Source organism: Pogona vitticeps, chromosome 3 (assembly GCF_051106095.1).
Source record: "Pogona vitticeps strain Pit_001003342236 chromosome 3, PviZW2.1, whole genome shotgun sequence".
NCBI lineage: Eukaryota > Metazoa > Chordata > Lepidosauria > Squamata > Agamidae > Pogona > Pogona vitticeps.
The window spans coordinates 69,818,205-69,837,952 of NC_135785.1; the positions used below are offsets into that span (position 1 = coordinate 69,818,205).

The following is a 19,748-nucleotide window of genomic DNA, read 5'->3' on the forward strand; positions in this document are numbered from 1 at the left end:
AAAACCAAGTACACCTTATGATTCAATAGCTTGTAGAACCACCTTCAGCAGCAATTATGTGAAGTAATCATTTTCTGTATGGCTTTACAGTTTCTCACATCATTGTTGAGGAATTTTTACCCACTCTTTTTTACAACATTGCTTCAATTCACTGAGGTTTGCGGTTATTTGTTTATGCACTACTCTTGTAATGTCCCGCCACAGCATTTCAGTCGGATTGAGGTCTGGACTTTGACTGGGCCATTGCAATGCCTTGATTCTTTTCCTTTTCAGCCCTTCTGTTTGTAGTGGGATCATTATCCTGTTGCATGACCCAATTTTGGCCAAGCTGTAGGTGTTAGACAGATGGCCTCACATTAGACTGTAGAATACTTTGGTATACAGAGGAGTTCATGGTCAAGTCAATGACTGCAAGGTGCCCAAATCCTGGGGCTGCAGAACAAACCCAGATCATCATCTCTCCACTACTGTGCTTGGCAGTTGGTATGAGGTGTTTGTACTGATATGCTGTTTGGTTTTCACCAAACGTGGCACTGTGCATTATGACCAAGCATCTCTGCTTTCGTCTTGTCTGTCCAAAGGACATAGTTCCAGAAATCTTATGGTTTGTCCAGATGCAACTTTGCAAACCTAAGCCATGCTGCCATGTTCTGTTTAGAGAGAAGAGGCTTTTTTCTGTCAGCCCTTCCAAACAAACCATACATGTTCAGTCTTTTTCTAATTGTACTGTGATGAACTCTAACATTTAACATGCTCACTGAGGCCTGTAGAATCTGATATTAAATTCTTGGGGGGGGGTTGCAATTTCTCGGAACATTTCACAGTCTGGCCTTGACATGAATTTGCTTGGCCATCCACTTCTTGAAAGATTGGCCACTCTCTTGAATGCTTTCCACTTCTGAATAATCTCTCTCACTGTAGACTGATGGATTTAAATTGTTTGGAAATGGCCTTATACCTTCCAAGACTGATGGGCAGCAACAATTGCTTCTCTACGATCCTTGCTTATGTCTTTCCTCCTTGACATCATGTTAACACACACCTGAATGCTCCAGATGAGCAAAGCGCTAATACATTGGCTTTGTAGAGGTGGTCAGACTTGCGGATGATCTTACTCAAGGGCATTTGGTGAGCAGCACCTGGCTGCTACTTAGCCTCTTAATTCCTGTGGAAGTGGTAAGAGCGTACTTAGTTTTTCACACATAGTGTCTCCATTTTGGCTTTATTTTTGTAAAATAAATCATGGCACGGTATAATATATAATGTGTTGTTGTTCATCTGAGGTTATATTTACCTAATTTTCAGACCTGCTACGGACCAGATGATTTTTATTATGTCTTGATACGTAAAACACCAGAATACTGTATACATGTGTGTGCATGTGCATTCCGAAAAAGAGAGATGCACATAGGGGGAAAAAAAACTGTAAGTTAATGAAGGAATTGGTCGTAAATCATTGTGTGTAATCTGTTTTTTTAAAATGTTCATGTTTCATTAGTAATTATGACTAATCACTTTCTATTTTGTTTGATAGGAATTTGTTCTGATACAGTATCAGTAACTGATGTTTCACTCAACGAGTCAACTGAAGAAAGCCCATTCCATCCTCCTCCCCATTCGTTTTCTACTGTTTTTGATGAGGACAAGCCTATTGCAAGCAGTGGGACTTACAACTTAGACTTTGATAACATTGAGGTTGTTGATTCTTTGCAAGCAGCAGATCCTAGCTGTCTAGACATCAGAAGCCGTGACTCCAAGTCACATGTTCGAAGGAAATCTACAGATTCTGTTCCAGTCTCCAGATCTACTTTGTCTCGGTCGCTTAGTCTTCAAGCCGGTGATTTTGATGGAGCATCTTTTCTCGGAAATAACGAGACAGCCGGTTCAGCAACAGACACATTCAGTACTGGTTCAAGCAGTGCTTCCAGTACTCTTAAGCGTACAAAGAAACCTAGGCCCGCTTCCTTAAAGAAAAAACAGTTGGGGAAAAAGTCTCTTGATGTTCCACCAGTGAAAGAGCCAGAACCATCTGAGGCCCAGCAAGATTCAGTTGTCCCAAGTGAAGAAAAAGCGTCTGAGGAGAGCTTGGAGCTCAGTGGAGCTGAGTGCACTCAGCCTGCCCACAGTGCTGCTGGAACGGAGGAAAGGGAGGAGGCTCCTAGTGCTCCAGAAACAACCTATACCTTAGACCCAAGTAACACTGAGGAAATTAGCACATCTGGTGCCGGAGACAACAAAGTACAGAACTCTCCCCCTGCCAGCAAGAAAGCCTCCCCTCTAAAGACGGCACCGGAAGCCGTGGAGGTAACACCTTCGGACACTGGAGGACAAGAAGATCCTCCAGTGAAAGGCTTAGCAGTGAGGCTGGAATTTGATTATTCCGAGGAGAAAGGCAGTGGGGAGGAGCATCAAGGAAGCCCCCCTTTGCCCAAAAAAGTGGGCAAAAAGCCTGGTGCCAAAATGCCGCTCAGGAAGCCAAAGCCAAAAAAGACTGGGGAGAAGCTCGACAATGCTCCCACAACGCCGACTAAGGCCCCTGCCGATCCAAATGAAATCCCTCTTCCCAAGGGCAGTTACACTTTTGATATTGACAAATGGGAAGACCCAAACTTCAATCCCTTTTCTTCCACTTGCAAAATGCAAGAGTCGCCTAAACTGCCTCAGCAGATGACAGCAACGTATACCTTTGATCCAGACATGTGTGAGGACTCCATTGACCCTTTCAAGACTTCGTCAAAGGTAGCCAGCTCTCCCACAAAATCTCCCGCCTCCTTTGAAATACCAGCTAATGCCAGTGAAATCAATGGGACTGAAGGAGATGGCCTCAATAAACCTGCAAAAAAGAAGAAAACGCCACTCAAGACGTAAGTCAGAATACAGAAAAATGTATATGCAGTAAAGAGTTCCCCCCTGCCCATCAAAGAAAAAAATGTGTGCACAGGTTCATATATTTATATTTAGGCAGTGTGGTATTAATTACACTGTGTTATGAATATGAATACAAGGTTATTTCACGATATCCTTCCCCAGTAAGCTTTAGGCTGTTTGAAGTATCATGTGTGTGTTCTCACACATATTTTAAAAAAACAATCTTACCATTTTTAAATAGAAAAAAGGCTGTGGAGTGGCAGGGTCAGCACAAGGCATTCTGCTGCCTGAGGCAGAGCAGCACATGGTACCACTTTCTCCAGTCAAGATCTGTAGTCCTCTTAAGCCAGTCAAGTATTTTTTAGCACTTGAGGCAGAATATTTCACAAGTACTATACCTCTTTCTCTCTCTTTCTGGCAGTAAGAATACTTTCATCAAAAATAACTAAACATCGTTTGCTCTTTCAGAACACCTACTGTCTGCTGTCTGAGGCCATAGTGATGGGGCTAGCCTTAATGAGTAAAAACAAAAGATATGATTAAGTGAACTTTTTTCACTAAAACATACAAATGTGGCAAGCTTTTGAGCTCTCCAAAACTCTTCTTCAGGTTTAAATGTTAGAAAATTTGCAGACAGAGAGGTGGAGTGGAGAATTGACTTTTTTCCCCAGTATGTGGAGCAGAGGGGAATTCTGACCAGTTGTAATGACCAGAATTGTTCTGGAAGGCAAACTGCTTGCAAGACAAGAGGAAGGTGGCAATTTCAGTCCTTGTAGATAGAAGTGTCAGTGGGCCTCTAACAGATGTGCTCATTGATGTGGACAAGGTGCCTAACACTTTGGAGTAGAAAATCTGAATACCTTTTAATTTTTTCAGCGAAGTCCTTCATATCTTTTTATTCCCTCCCCCTTTTTTTCAAATATGTGATCCAACTATTCAGTTGAAGGAGCTGAGCCAAATATAAAGAGGTGTTCACAGGATTAAAGGCTAATCTGCAAAGCTTTAGTCATGTGAATACAGTGTATGCAAAGTTTTATATGAATGGAGCTGTTCACATACAGTAGTCAAAAAAGCCAATCTTTTCTCCAGTCCTGAGTATCTCTGCTCATTTCACTGGCTTGCTGCTTGTATGGGATGTATCACATAATCAAGATGCCACAGGTGCTGTTGAAGTGAGTTTAGTTTTCTATTGCTAGTTCATGCCTCAAGTAGGAGTGCTGTTGGGTAAGCCATGTAGAGGCATTACCACCTAAATGTTTCACTTAGGCTGCAACAAGATAGTTGCAGGTGGGAGTTTCCACCCTTAGTTAATGAAATATGAGGTGGCGAGGTATTATGTCTTATAATGTTTTGGCAAGAAAATGTGATACAACCTTGCAAGTAAGTTTCACAGGTTCCTTCCTGCTCCCTGTGAGTTTTTTCTGTCCCATGTTAATGTTGCATTTTTCAGGTATGGTGAAACAACCTTGTTGGCTATTCATTCCAGAAGGCAAAGCTTAATATTGCTTATTGCTGTGTTTTCATATTCTTGGGAAATCTCGTTTTAGAAAGTGGCACGTTTGACATTGATCAAGAAGCTCTTGCTTGCTTGCTCACTCTTCTTTAGTGGGTACCCCATTACTAAATCAAAAGCACTCTTTACCCATTCTTGGCTATTCTAAAGGGAAAAAATATTAATGCCTAGATAATCTGAAAATAAATGCTTACAATGTTCTCAAATATTTATCTGTAGAGACATAGACTTCATTCGTGCTCATCTCAAACCCTACCCCTTAAAGTTTTGTGTTGAAATAGACACTGGCTGCATTCACGCATAATGATCAGCCAGAATTCCAGAGATCCCTACCTTATTGTTCTGAAATACCATACTCACACATGGTGCCCACTCACAAATGTGTGATTCTTTTTTCCTGCCAAGTATAACCAAAATAACCAGATGTTAAAAAGGATCTCAACCTTGGTGTTACACTGAAGCGGTAACTTGAGACATGTTGCTTTCAGATTTATTGGATATTCAAAACAAACTGCAAACCATAATTTCTAATTCTTGCTTATTATGGGAGTGGACTGGCGATCCAGGAGTCCTCACTGTGGATGTAACATCAAGCTTTTGATTCTTTGTTGGTTTCTGATTGCTTTAACTATTTCTAGTGGCAACAGAAGCTATGCAAGAATGTGTCTGTTCATGAACAGTAAACTACGATGATCTTAAATGTAGATCTATTACCTATGAACAACATTGTTGCAAAATAAGTAAAACCTTAGATATTTACAAAAAAGGAGATTAATTTGTGCCCAATTATTTTCATTCCTCTGTTCACCAGATTTAGAACAATTTGTTTTAAGGTACCAGCAATTATACAGTATGTCTGTGTGTATTTGATGGATGGAAGGATGGACTGATGGATTGGTGAATGAGTGAATGGAAGCACAGATAGAGGCATGGATATATTTTAGAATCATGAAAGAGTGTCTTGCCTGCAGGAAAACCAGTAAGCCCACAAATGAACATTGAACTCCTGAATACTGTGTCTTTCCTATTACCTCAAATAACAGAAATTGTAAAGAATAAACCCCTTAAAGCTAACATGAAACTCCTTGGGTAGGAAAGCTTCTGGCTGCCAAAATTAGTGCTTTTCTTCAGTGATTTATTGTTGCCTTTGTTGAAGTGGAAAGGTTGGTATCAGTTTGGTTTTCCAACTGTACAAATCTAGCTTAGATGTTTTCAAAACACTAGGCTTGCTTTCCTTGGGAGGCAGAACACTTTTCTCTGTTTGTTTCCTTTTTAAACTAATGTTCTTCAACGTGGTTCTCCATGAATCCACACTAGTGGGTTTAGACAGCGCCTGCGCTGGCCTCTCGGAATTTTCTAGAGCTGTAAGAGAAAAGTAACAATGTTTTAGGCTACCCTATACCGCGCATGTCTAGCCCGCCAACGGCTCAGTTCCATTTTTCCGCCAGTGAAGTTGGGACCTCTCGTTAGAGCTTCGTCTTCTTAGTTCGTTTTCCTAGCGAACTATTTTTCTTCTTTGATTTACTTGGCTACCCTGACCTACGGACCGTTTTTTGACTGACTCTTTGCCTCTGGTGATTCTGCAGTGAACTGTGCCTGTTTCCGGCTCTGATTGATTTAGGCGGTCTCCCGCTGGGGCCTAATAGGCCTTAACGGGCTCCCCGCTGAGGCGCCACGCGCCTTCAGGATTCCTTCAATTATCCCTGATTGGACTTCCTTCCTTGTTCCTTTCGGCGCGACTCTCTTCTTAGTCGATCGGATCCTCTACTACGGTCAGTTTTCCTCCTTCCTCTTAGTCTATGCCTCCTAAAGAAAAGCCATCTCCCAGGAGAGGACCCTTTCGCCTCTGCACCGCGTGCTCCAGGAAACTTCCCTTCCAGGACGGGCATTCCCTCTGTTTGTACTGCCTGGGGGAATCACACGCGGTGTCCCACTGTAGGCATTGTAAACAATTTACGAAGGTCACTCTCAAGGCGCGCCAGCAACGCCTGAAGTATTTTTTGTGGAAACAGACTCTGTCCGCTTCCCAACCTTCCCAAATGGAGGCTGTACCTTCTACCTCCTCCGTGCGCTCGGAAGTCAAAATCGTCTCGGCGCCGGAGTCGTCTAAGGGAAAGGGATCTAAGCAGTCTTCGAAAGACAAGTCTAAGAAGAGGAAGACCGCATCTGCTCTTACCTCCGCATCGGTCTCCCTATTTACATCGGCCGAGTCCTCGGTTCCACCGGTGTCGGAACATCTGAAAAAGAAAAAGGCATCGACAAAGTCAACATCGAGAGCTAGAGAGCTTACCCTCGTCGTTCCATCCTGCTCGACGTCATTGCCCTCTCCTTTACTTGAGGATTCCTCTCGAGACCGAGAGTCGGCTTCGGACTTAGCTCCCTCATTGCCTCCTCATCAGGAGCCACCGTCCGTTGTCGAGAAGTCACCGACAACGAGCCACTTGGAGAAGATAGTGGCTGATTTGCCCGGGCGTCCCTCGTAGCCCCATCCTACCCGAGCTAGGGACGGGATCCCGATCATCTACACCGGGATCCCCAGGCTCCAAGTCTCCATCCACACCAGTGAGACCTGCTAAGCCTGTCGAGGCCCCCTCTCCTCGGCTTCCAGCATCCGAGTTAGAGGAGGAGCCAGCGCCTAAGAAGCCCCGGCACCACCGCAAACGTAAACGCGGGTCTGGTGCTGATAGGCACAAAAAACACAGACATCGGGACTACTCCTCCTCCGACTCCGATGGTAGCAGGGATAGGAAGAGGTCCCGTCATCGGCGTCGTGGGCGAGATTATTCTACTGAGTCCTCCTCCTCGACCTCGCGTGATCGGCGTCGACGTCGGAAGAGGTCTCGATATACTTCTTCCTCCTCGTCTTCTACATCGCCACCTAGGAAAGGTCGACACCGCAAGCGTCCGGTCGTCGTCGAACCTGTTCCTTCGGCACCGACTAAGCCGACTGAGCCTCCAAGTCGGCCCAAACCTTCTTCTCCTCCGGTGCACCCGGTGCCTGATCCTGTGCCTCAGGCACCTCGACCTCGTAAACCTTCTAAGACCAAAGATACCGACTCTCATCCTAGCATCCTCCAGTCTTCTGATGAGGATAGCCAGGACCCTCACACCTCTTCTGAGCAAGAGGATGGCAACACTTCTGAGGCTTCTCTGGATTTACCACCTCCAGGAGAACCCCTAGGCTCAGACGCAGCGGACATCCATCCCTCCTCCCCGTCTGAGGACTTCTCCTCTTACCCTCAGATGGTTTCAAGGATGGCTGCAGCACTTAAGTTGGAGATAGAGAAATCCCCTTCGCGTGCAGACGACCTGATTTTTGGGGATATCCATCTGGCCAGGTCTCGTCCTGTCAGTCTCTCCTACGTGCCTGAGCTCATGGACCTTCTCAAGGAATATTGGCAACACCCTGCTGATCCTCCCAATATGTCCAGGCGTACTGAGAACATGTACCGAGTGCATGGGGATGATACCTCGTTCTTGTTAAAGCATCCAGCTCCCAATTCCTTGGTGGTGGAGTCTAGTGTTTCCAGGTTGCCAGCTAAAGGTCATCCAACTCCAACTACTAAGGAAGGCAAGGACTTGGAAGTCTTGGGTAGGCGGCTCTACTCCATGACTACTTTTGCACTCAGAGCTCTCAATTACTTAGTAGCTATGGGTGCATACCAGAAACAACTATGGGAACGAGTCTTGCCAGCCCTACAAGTAGCCCCGGAAGACATCAGGCAGACTTGTCTTAATGCCCATGCGGAGGCCTTGACCGTTTCCAAACACCAACGCTTGGCCTCTCGCCACGTAGCTGATGCCAATGCGAGAAACTTGGCATCCATCATTACTTTAAGACGGCACGCCTGGCTTCGTTCCGCTAACATTGTGGAGGACATCAAGGCTAGGATCAAAAATCTGCCCTTTGATGCGACAGGACTATTCAATGGCTCCACTGATGAGAACCTTGAGAGCTTACACAAGAGCAAAAAGACGGCAAAATCCTATGCAGTGCAGCAGCAGTCCAGGACCTCCAAATTTCAGTGGAGGCCTAGAACCCAGCAACAAGCCTACCAACAACAGACCTACCAACAACCTGGTCCTTCCACTTACCGGTCGTTCCGCCCTCAAGCTCCACGTTCTTCGCAGGCTTCTTCATCGGCCTCCAGCTTCAAGCCTCAGGCCTACAAACGGCAGTCCTTCAAACCTGGGGGGAAAAGGACAAAACAATATCTTTGACTCTCATCATCCCATCCGGTCCATCAGGTCACGCACAAGACTTTCTCCTTACCTTCTGAACTGGAACATGATTACCCAGGACACCTGGGTCTTGAACATTATAAGCTCCGGCTACCGCCTGGAGTTTATAGAGTTACCTCCTCTAGGCTGGATCAAGCCTACCTCGTTCGATCCCATCCTAGAGGACGAGATTCTCACCCTTCTAGAGAAACAGGCCATCCAGGTAGTTCCTCAACGAGACATCCTGAACGGGTTTTACTCCCGGTATTTCACTGTTCCGAAGAAGGACGGCGGTCTGCGTCCCATACTAGATCTGAGGGACCTCAATTCTTACCTCAGGCCTCGTCGCTTCAGGATGGTCACTTTAGAAGGGATCCTTCACCTGTTGAAGAAAGGAGACTGGTTTGTGGTGGTGGACCTCAAGGATGCCTACTTTCACGTGACGATACACCGGAAATTCAGAAAGTATCTCCGTCTCATGTTCAAGGACACGGTATACCAGTTTGTGGCTCTTCCTTTCGGTCTAGCCTCGGCACCGAGGACCTTTACCAAATGTATGGCCCCGGTGGCGGCTTACCTGAGGTTGCAAGGCATCCAAATTTACCCGTACATCGACGATTGGCTCATCGTCTCCAGATCCAAAGCCAGGGCATATCGGGACACTCGTTATGTCCTCAACACTCTTCAAGCTCTGGGACTTTCCATCAATTACGAGAAGTCTCATCTAGAGCCCTCCCAAACGATGGACTACATAGGAGCACATCTCGATGCAGTACAAGCTCGCATGTTTCTTCCTCTAGAACGCGTCCACAAAATCAGGAAAGCAGTTCACAGGTTCAAACCACGACGCACAGTGTCTGCCAGGTTAGCTCAACATCTACTTGGCCTCATGGCATCGACAACAGCCACCTTGTCTCATGCACGGTTGAAGATGCGCTCCCTGCAAATTTGGCTCCTCACCCTGTTCGATCCAGAGACAGACAGCCAAAGAAAGCGTCTCAGGGTCACACCAGAACTGGCAAGTCAACTCCAGTGGTGGACATTCCTCCCTCATCTTTTGGTCGGCAGACCTTTCAGACCTATTCTACTTACCAGACAGGTCACCACAGATGCGAGCCCGCTGGGTTGGGGGGCCCACTGCGAGGGTCATCAGATCAATGCCCTCTGGACCCCAGAAGAATCGACGCTGCACATCAACCATTTGGAGATGTTGGCCGTCATAAAAGCCCTCAGGGCTTTTCTTCCCCTGGTGAAGGGCAGGGCCATACAACTAGTCACGGACAACACCACCACGATGTTCTACGTGAACAAGCAGGGAGGCACAAGATCAAAGTCCCTTCTGTTCCTCACCGTCCAGCTGTGGGAGTGGTGCTACCAGCAACACATCTTTCCGGTAGCCATCCACATTGCTACAACGGACAATCAGCTGGTGGACGACTTGAGTCGCCGCTCTTCTCAGACCCACGAGTGGGAATTAAATCAGCAGGTGTTCCTCAAACTTTGTCAGATGTGGGGTCAACCTCTAGTAGACGTGTTTGCGACCCCCAGCAACAAGAAGTGTCTACATTACGCTTCCCGGGCCGGGAGAGGAAAGGACTCCCTCGGGGATGCTTTTATGATCCCTTGGGACGTGGGACTAGTCTACCTGTTTCCTCCGCTACCTCTTCTGCAGAGAACTATCATCAGAGCCTTGCGAATGAAGGTGGAGGCGATCTTAATCGCCCCTTGGTGGCCACGTCGACCGTGGTTCTCCACACTGTTTCAGAGTGCAGTGGACTACATGACATTACCATTGCATCCACATCTTCTCACTCTGGACGACGGGAGGATTCTGCATCCCGACCTGGAAACCCTCCATTTGACAGCGTGGAGGATTTCCCATCACTAATTGAAGTCATTGATAAAGCCCGTAAACCAGCAACAAAGTTACTTTATCAATATAAATGGAGAAATTTCCTGAAGTTTGCTAAGGAACGCAACCTACAGTCGTCCCCAGTGTCTTTGTCTACTCTCCTGCTCTACCTCAGACATCTTTTTGATTTTGGATTGTCCAAATCTACTCTGAAGGTTTACACAGCGGCTATTGTGGCTTTTCAACCTCAGGGTTCTGAGTCATCTCGCTGGTTTTCGCACCCAACGCTTAAGGCCTTCCTCAAGGGGTTAAGCAACATGAGACCACCGTTGAAGAAACCAGTGCCACAATGGTCTTTGCAGACTGTTTTACATAGCCTCACCAGACCTCCCTTTGAGCCTATGACCTCTTGTGACCTTAAGTTCCTGTCATTCAAAACCTTGTTCCTCGTAGCGATCACTTCGGCTAGGAGAGCGAGCGAACTCGCAGCTTTGCGTGCGGATTCTCCCTATCTTCAATTTTACAAGGATAAAGTTGTTTTGCATCCTGATGTTTCCTTTCTCCCTAAGGTGGTTTCTGAGTTCCACGTTAACCAGCCTTTGGTTTTACCAACGTTGTTTCCTGAAGCAGTGACAGATGTTGAGCGCATGCTTCATTCTTTGGACGTTCGAAGGGCGCTTGCCTATTATGTTTCAAGGACTAAAGATTTTAGGAAGTCTCCTAGGCTGTTTCTTTGCTTCTATGGCCAGCAAAAGGGTTCAGCTGCTTCGTCGTCCTCTCTTTCTAGATGGTTGGTCTCCACTATTTCTTTGGCCTATGAACTACAACACAGACCTATCCCTGAGGGCCTTAAAGCCCATTCAACTAGGGCTGTGGCCACTTCTACAGCTTTGCTACGAGGAGTCGATATTCAAGAAATTTGCAGATCGGCTACCTGGTCTAATGTGTCCACCTTTGTCACCCATTATAAGTTGGACCTTCGGGCCAAGAATGAGACCAAGTTTGGAAGGGCTGTCCTTACGTCATTGCTGCAATGACGGCCCACCATCCAGTAAGTTTGCTTGCTAGTCACCCACTAGTGTGGATTCATGGAGAACCACGTTGAAGAAGGACAGGTTACTTACCTGTAAACATGGTTCTTCAAGTGGATTCTCCATGAATACACACGTCCCGCCCGGCCTCCCCACATGTCCGTCATTGGAATCGAGTCCCAACTCTTCTTTGTGGCGGGCATATGGAACTGAGCCGTTGGCGGGCTAGACATGCGCGGTATAGGGTAGCCTAAAACATTGTTACTTTTCTCTTACAGCTCTAGAAAATTCCGAGAGGCCAGCGCAGGCGCTGTCTAAACCCACTAGTGTGTATTCATGGAGAATCCACTTGAAGAACCATGTTTACAGGTAAGTAACCTGTCCTTTTTACCTTTCTTCCATCGTGGACGTCAAGATGATGTGTTGAAGCTGGCTTCCATTCAGGTGCTAACCAGACTACTGCTCCTTAAAGCTTGGTTTCTAATAGTTTTTTAAGCCTTCCTTTGGAATGGCTTTTATCTTACTTATCTTTATATTTTATATGACTTCAGACTGTGTTATGGGACTTACTTTCCATTTTTATCTTCTTTGAGTTCATCATAGGGTCAGCTTAATCATTAGGATTTGGTTTTGGTTTTTGCTCTTTGCAGTAACTGCTGTCTGCATGGTTGTTTAATTGGTTTAATGGTATTTTTTGTATGACAGATATTGTTGTACCCTTATACGTCACCTCGATGGCTGCGATGTGGGGTGACTTTTATACCAGACATTGATGATGGCTGTGGCAGTGGTGGTGATACATCTATTGCTAACCTAGTTAGTAAGCTAGCAATTGTTTTACATTTCTTTCTTACCAAGTTTTTGATGGCAAGAAAGCATTTCAAAAGACCAAAGTCTTGATATGAAAGGTGTCAGCACTCAGAGCCATCCTGTGTTTATGTTGGCAAGTGCTAAAGTGGATAAAGGCATGTCTCCTTTTGGACAGTTATTTATTTTAAAACAACAACAATCCACAATCTGTACAGTCTTCAAGACTTTAAAATCTCAAGAAATGAGGATTTAGAGCATCTTTCTGTGTTGGTTAACTGTGGTGGAATTTGGTGTTCTAACAGATCTGAAAGCAGACTGATTGTTAGGGGTAATCGTTTTAAAAGTGAAGGGCTAAAAACATCTTTGCATTTATGTGCCTGTGCGAACCAAGCTAAATTTCACTCAAGTTTCAGTAGTATGCAGCTTTCTGTTAATAAATAAGAAGCAGTTATAGGAGGCCACACTCCTGCAAAGGCTGCATTTCCCTCCTGTACCTCTGCAGAGCCAAAAAGCATTCTTGAGGACAGGGGTAGATGTAGGTGCCTCATTGAGAGTTACTTGTTACGGTCTGTAAAGCAGTTTGGCTTGGAGTCAACTGCAGCAAGATACCATGCTTTGCCCCTTCTGCCTCTTGACATGGCCCTTTGTGATCTCCTTAGGCATGCTTATGCATCTTGTCCCTTCATCTAAGCCAACCAAGACAAGGAAGCAGATGGCTGCTATCATGAAATGGTAATCCATGGACAGAGTTTAAACTGTCAGAGATACGTATCAGCCTTGAAAAGTAGCTTTTATGGAGGAAGAGAGCAGGCAGATTAAATAGAAGAAAAGTGGCTTAATTTCCCCCTGTATCTCTGTGATTCTCCTGCTCCCAAATAAATCCAAACAAGAGTAAGACCCTATGGTAGTTTAACCTTGCAATGGTGTGCTTTCATTCAGTGGATTTCACTGTGGCCTTAAAACGTGGCCTGACAGTTCTCACGATTGTTTTAGGAAGACATGGATTTCCTAAAGTAGCACCAAGACATCGTGATGTTTTGCTAATGCAATTAACAAGTCTCTCCTTTGTGTCAGTCAGTTCCTTCTGTCTGTCTCTCTCTCTTTTGTCTTATTTGTCTTAGGATGGTTGAAGACGTGATGTCTGTATGTTCTCTGTTGTAAGTAATTTTAACTGTAACTATGCTTGTTATGGACGGAAATGCCCCATGATTTTTGCCCTTTGTTTTCCTTTCTCCTCGCTCCCCAGCCCCTGGTTTTAATGGGAGTTTTCCTCCAGTATTGTGCTTTGTACATCAGTGCTGTTCTATTAGTGGTTTATGCTGGAGCCAAAATATTAAGGGGGAATTGCATGTTTGGGAACAAGCTTGAACAAATTTGTTTTTTCTCTTCCACATGCGTCTACATTTTATTTTCCAAGTTTTCCAAGTGTCAATATGAACATTTTTATTTGTTGTTGTCTAATTAGAATTTGCTTAATGAGCTCCTATGCAAAGAAAGCTTCAGGAAAAATATCCATCCACTCCTGCATTGTGCTGCTCGGCCCACCAGTTACCAATTTTTATCCCCATCTGATGACCATGGTAATCTCATCCTTTGTGTCTCCTGCACCGATTTTGGTGCCTTTGGAAACACAAACCTATACTTTTCAAGATGAAATGCCTTTCTAGTGGCTATTGTTTGTTTTTTATACCACTAACAGAGCAAGATCTAGGTTTAGTGTGTGCATATGCTAAGGTATTTTTGCTGTTGGGTCCTCTTGTTGCCTGTTTGATCTGCTGTATTATCTGGAGCATAACAAAATAATTTTGAAATTCTTGGACTCTGTCAGTGAGCATGACCCAGCTCTCATTAAGTCCTTACACTGTTGGAAGGAGCCTATCAGAAAACTCAGGAGATAGAGGATCTCCCCTTATGTACCCTATGCATTTGCTCTGGAGGCCTAGGAAACCCTTTAGAGCAGTATTTTGAGTGCCAGAGAGAGATGGAGTGAAAGAAAAAAAATCATGGTGTCTTGCTGCAGATGCATGTGGCCTGTGTGGACGTGGAAGAAGTCACCACCTTTAAGAAAAACTGGTGGGTTTCTTCCATAAGTTCAAGGACCCACTAGGGACTTGGCCATTATGTTTAGGTGCCTAGCCATATGTCTTGGCTAATTTTGATTCTTTTCCTGTTACAGTTCTTTGTCACAAAATCTGGCTTTCAGATCTTGGGCATGGTCATCATGCAGAATAGTAAGTTCTGCTTAAATTAGGTCCCCTCAACCTTTTTTTGGTCGTGATTGGAATTTTGAAGAAGCACTGTGGGCATCACAGATTGGCTACTGTGGGATGTTGTGGCCAATAACCAAAATTTAGGAAGCCATTCTTCTTTACCATTCTCTACTGCTTCCCTTTCTCTTTCTGTGCATATGCATCCTATGTGTGTATGCTTTCTTTCTCATTCTGCCTCTTCTCAGTCTCTCTGTTTTTCTCCCCTCCCACTGGATGGGCAAGCAAATGGAACAATTTGTCCATTAATTCACATGGAGAGGGGAGGAGAATGTGCCCTGCTTAAAAATGTCTAGAGTGGGAAGAAGCCCACCTCTTTCCAAGGACTCTTTTGCTCCAAGGAAATTGTTCCATTCACTTGCAGAAGAAAGGGAAAACAGCCTGGTGGGTGCCTCTGCATTTTCCTGTAGACACAGTAGCACCTGTGGGTGCTGTACTGGCAACCCGGAGTTTATCCTATTCATATGTGTGAATATTTTTGGAGTTTGTGAATATGTGTGTAGGGCTTGCTGAAGAGATGGGAAATGCAGCACAATAAATTGTTTTGGGCTAGATCTCTGCATTATTTCAGCAGGATGCATAGAGTAATTCTAATACAGTTAGTTGCCTTCCATGAGGAACTCTTTGCTAGCTGTTAGAATGGATGTGGAAGTGAATATCTGTTAAATTCAATGCGTTAGGGCAGTGGTCCCCAACCTTGGGCCTCCAGATGTTCTTGGACTACAACTCCCAGAAGCCTTCACCACCACATCTGCTGGCCAGGATTTCTGGGAGTTGAAGTCCAAAAACATCTGGAGGCCCAAGGTTGGGGACCACCGCATTAGGGGTTAAAGGGCCTGCCTTAGATATAGCTTTGAGATTGTCCTAACTCTGCCACAGTTTAGTTGTATGATTTTGGTAAAGTCAGTATTTCCTTGTCTGGTGGTATAGAAAGAAAAGTGACCTCACAAGGTTGTTTTGTGTGTGTGTGTGTGTGGGGGGGGAATTATGAAAATCACAAAGAGAAAAAGAATTGAGTGAAAGAAAATCAAATTGTCCAAAAGAACTAAAAAATAGCTGTAGGTTTGCAAGTATAGATGTTTGTTGGTAGGCCACCAAAGTAAATACCTTGTGGTCTGTGATCAAAGGTTTATACAGGTGGGTGTTCTTGCTGTTTGATCAAATGGTGGGTGAGGCACCAGGTTATTCTGCTAGCAAATCATAACGCCTCACTTATTTGATTAGTGAGAGCCATCTGTTTCTGAAGGTTTTGTTCCCTTTTATTGCAAGGTTACATGGATCAAATATATGGATTAACATTAACTTCTCTCTGGAGCTGTAATGGCCTTCTTTCTTCCTTGTAGCAAAATAAACAAATTTGTTTCTCATTATTTGGATTGATCATGGTTCCCTCTGTTACAACCCCATTTAATTCCATTATCATACTTGGTGTATTTTTGTTTGCTTTTTTGTTTGTTTGTTTGTTTGTTTATTTGTTTGTTTGCAATGATTCAGTCCCAAAGTGCATGACAGGAAAGCAAAGTTTCTAGCATGCTGTTCCATGGAGTTCATACACTTAGCTTTCTGAAACAGGAAAGCCTTCCATGATGAGCTTTTCTTTGGCTGCTTGTTATATTCCCTTGGTTTTCTGTTGCCTGCCATACTTACTATTTCTGCTTTTTAATTTCCAGTGATACTTTTAGGGTGAAAAAGTCACCGAAAAGATCTCCTCTTTCTGATGCTCCTTCACAGGTAAAGAGTTCTGATAAGTTTGTTTGTTTGTTTGTTTGTTTGTTTGTTTGTTTTAATGTTTTCCCCTTTGAAGAAAAATGTTGGCTTATATCCCATAGAGGGGTGCACGTTGGCTGTCTAGTTTATTCTAGGAGTTTAAGTCCAAAAGCACAAATCTGCACACCTCTGCCAGTACAGTATTAAGAATTAATTGCCTGACAGCTACATTATAAACATCAAGGAATTCTCTTTGGGATCCCACTTGAATAGAAATAATGAACATAGGATCTCTGACCTAACATTGTTTCTCAGATATTTTGATAGCAATCTTTTGATAAGGGGAAAAAGAAAAAAATTGTACTTTAATGGGAAAAGTGAGCGTTCAAAACCTGTGATCTATACTTTTGAACATTTCTCCAAGCAGATGTGTTCAAAGCAAACATGAAAAATAAAGAAATGAAAGGGATTGTGTAATAGGGTAGCTGATATTATCTTAATAAACTTGAATATTGAAAAAATGGGAGAAAGATACTAAAAAGCCTTTGAAACCTTGGTTATGCTTAAGATGGGGAAAGTTAAATGGATTAAAAATTATTTGGCTCAGAAGGAGTCATCAGGCTATATTTCCCACAGAGATGAGGTAAATGTTTTATTTTAGCCAAGAGAGATCCAGAAAGGAATCACAGATGAACTTGACCGCCTGGCGTCTTTCCTCACTTGGCTGTCTCGTGAGGCAGAAAATGGATAATCTTAAACAGACTGGTTGTCATGCTTTATTTTGTTTATTTCATTGCTGTGGAAAAACACTTTCAGAGGCAGTAAGAGGGGTGGAGCCAGGTAAATTTGAGGTCAACCCAACTAAGTTTTAACTAAGGCAACATTTCTGAAACCCCTGCTGTAGGCCAACCTCCGTTCATCTCTCTTGACATCTGAAAACCTCAGATCCTGTCTGTGGAGCCTACGTACGTTGCATGGAGTTAAAAAGAAAGAAGCTAGTAAAAGGAAGGCAGGCACAACAGAGGAGACAATTGTTTCTTTCTTTCTTTACAGAACAGCAGTTACTCAACTTTTATTTTCCTCCTAGGACTCCATTGTGCTGCCTGCTGCGGAAACACCTTCTTCTGTGGTGTGCACTGTGGTTCATGCAACAGATGAGGAGAAACTGGCATCCTCAGCTGGCAGCCAGAAGTGGACTTGTATGACAGTGGATCTAGATTCAGATAAGCAGGATTACCCTCAGCCGTCGGATCTGTCAACTTTTGTAAATGAAACCAAGTTCAGTTCTCCCACAGAAGGTAAGCTAGGAGATGGGGACCAAGTAAGTCTTTACATTTGTGTGAGGAGGGAAAAAACAAACAGGTGAAAAGTGATAAGGGACCAAAATACGCTTTTTAAGTTTTCTGTTCTCCATTCCTGGAAGTTGAATGATCCTGTTTTATGTTTTTCTTCCTGTGTATTTAGCTTAATACATTGTTTCCTTTGTATTAAGGCCAGCGTCCTGTTTGAAACAGGCAAAGCCTAACACTCTGAGTTTGGAGCTGTCACATGCTCTCTGGCAGAAGCAGAGATGGGCTCATTTAAAATACGGGGGGATTGCACTGGCTCAGTTGGGTACCTCCTTAGGCAGGCTCCCAAGGAGCACAAGCTGCTCACCTGATTCAGCTTTCAGCTAGGCATACGTGGAGCTGCTCCACAAGGAGACCGAAATCAGCATTAAACTGCAGTTAGCTTCAGCATAGATAACATGACAAGAATCTTGTTGATTTTACACTTGCATAAGGGAAATCATGCAAGTCTGGGTGGCAAATTTTAGCCAGCTGAACCTGTAATAAATCTAAATTCCTTCCAACCTACGGAGATTGGAAATTATTTTGAACTGCACTTACTGTAGCCTAATTCTGTGTCAGTACTGTAAATTTGTCCCTGGACTGAAGGAAACTTGAATGGGGTATAACTCCCCTGTCTTGCTCTTTCTGTATTCTTTTTTCAAATGGTCTTAGGCTGATGAGCAGTTCTGCCAACAAACCATTCTGGTGGCAGATCTCTTGCAGTTTGCCAACAGAAAGGTTCTGCGACCAGCAGGAGGGAACTTATTTTGGTGGAAGAGGCTTGTGCTTAGTCCTGATTCTGTACAGCCAGTCTGTCCCTTGAATTGAACTTGTGCTACCTTTACCTGTGCTTTTCTACTTCCCACCTATTAGGCTACTGTTGAGTATGAATTTGAACCTAGGTCTCTCTGGTGCCTGTAGCCACTTGCAACATAATATCTCTCTCCATAGTGGTAAGGTAAAGGTAAATGTTCCCCTTGACATTTTTTATTACAGTCATGTCCAACTCTAGGGGGTGGTGCTCATCCCGTTTTTCAAGCCATAGAGCTTGTCTGAAGACAGTTTCTGTTGTTATGTGGCCAGCGTAACTAGGGAGCACCGTTTTACCTTCCCATGGAGGTGGTACCTATTTATCTACTCGCATTTACATGCTTTAAAACTGCTAGGTTGGCAAGCTGGGACAAAGAGATGGGAGCTCACTCCGTCGCGTGGATTCGGTCTTACAACTGCTTGGTCTTCTGACCCTGCAGCACAGGCTTCTGCGGTTTAGCCCATAGCGCCACCACGTCCCCTCCATAGTGGTACCCTGTTTGTAAAACCCTATCTGCAAAGAGCCAATCAGGTTCAATCCCTCAAAGCCTTTAAGGAGGTTAGTTTGAACTGGTATTCTTCCAGAAGCTTTTTACATTTCATACACAGCATAGTTGTGCAGCTATTGATAACATGAGTTTTTAGCTGTGACTCTTAATGCTGATCCTGCTGATTGTGTTAAGTGGCCAGCTATATTTTCACTTGCTGTGACTAGAGAGGGGAGCACGAATACGATGCTCACCACCACAGGTGGCCAGTCCAATTAGACCCTCTCTTCCAAACCCGGCGTCCACTTACTGCTTGTGGCATGGGGCACGTGGCCATCATCCTTCGTGCTGTGCCAGTTGGGGAAATAGCCTGGCTGGGGTTTCCCCATCTCCCTGTGCTGCTGACCAATCCAGCGAGGGGACAGGATGACTAGCCTCCCCATTTAGCTGCTGATTGATCAGCAACACAGGGAGGTGGGAAAGCCACTACTTCTGCGATTGGCATGGTGTGAAGGACAACGGCCCTGTGTGCTGTGCTGCAAGCTGTCGGTGGAGGCCTGGTTCAGGGGGTGGGGCGTCCAATTGGACTGACCACCTTTGGTGGAGAGTTTAGTTTTCATCTCCCTCTGGAAACAAATATGAAATTCCCATCTCTAATTGTGACAATAAAACAGTAGGGCTAAGCAAGTCACCAATATTTCTCACTTTCCTTAAAAGAAAGCTAGAATGAAAATGTGATAAATAAAATCAGGTTACGGTGACTTTCTTATGGGACACCAGTAGTCATTTAAAATATCAGGGGGAAAACAGTTAGCCTTAGCACTCTTTTGTAATGATGCTCAGTCAAGAG

The 19,748-nt window shown here is 44.5% G+C and overlaps 1 protein-coding gene across 23 annotated transcripts in view; it reads left to right on the forward strand.

Moving 5' to 3' along the window:
* The window catches only part of TACC2 (transforming acidic coiled-coil containing protein 2), a 219,665-nt gene that overhangs the window by 160,448 nt on the left and 39,469 nt on the right, over positions 1-19,748 (forward strand). For 11 of the 23 annotated variants that reach the window (XM_078391169.1, XM_078391174.1, XM_072995450.2 and 8 more), the window contains 3 exons: positions 1,535-2,864; positions 16,233-16,293; positions 17,357-17,567. In XM_078391169.1, coding sequence (XP_078247295.1) covers positions 1,535-2,864; positions 16,233-16,293; positions 17,357-17,567 — 1,602 coding nt within the window. Of the gene's footprint in view, positions 1-1,534; positions 2,865-13,416; positions 13,453-16,232; positions 16,294-17,356; positions 17,568-19,748 lie in introns of all 23 variants that reach the window. The other 12 variants (XR_013543921.1, XM_078391167.1, XM_078391173.1 and 9 more) reach the window with 2 other exon arrangements.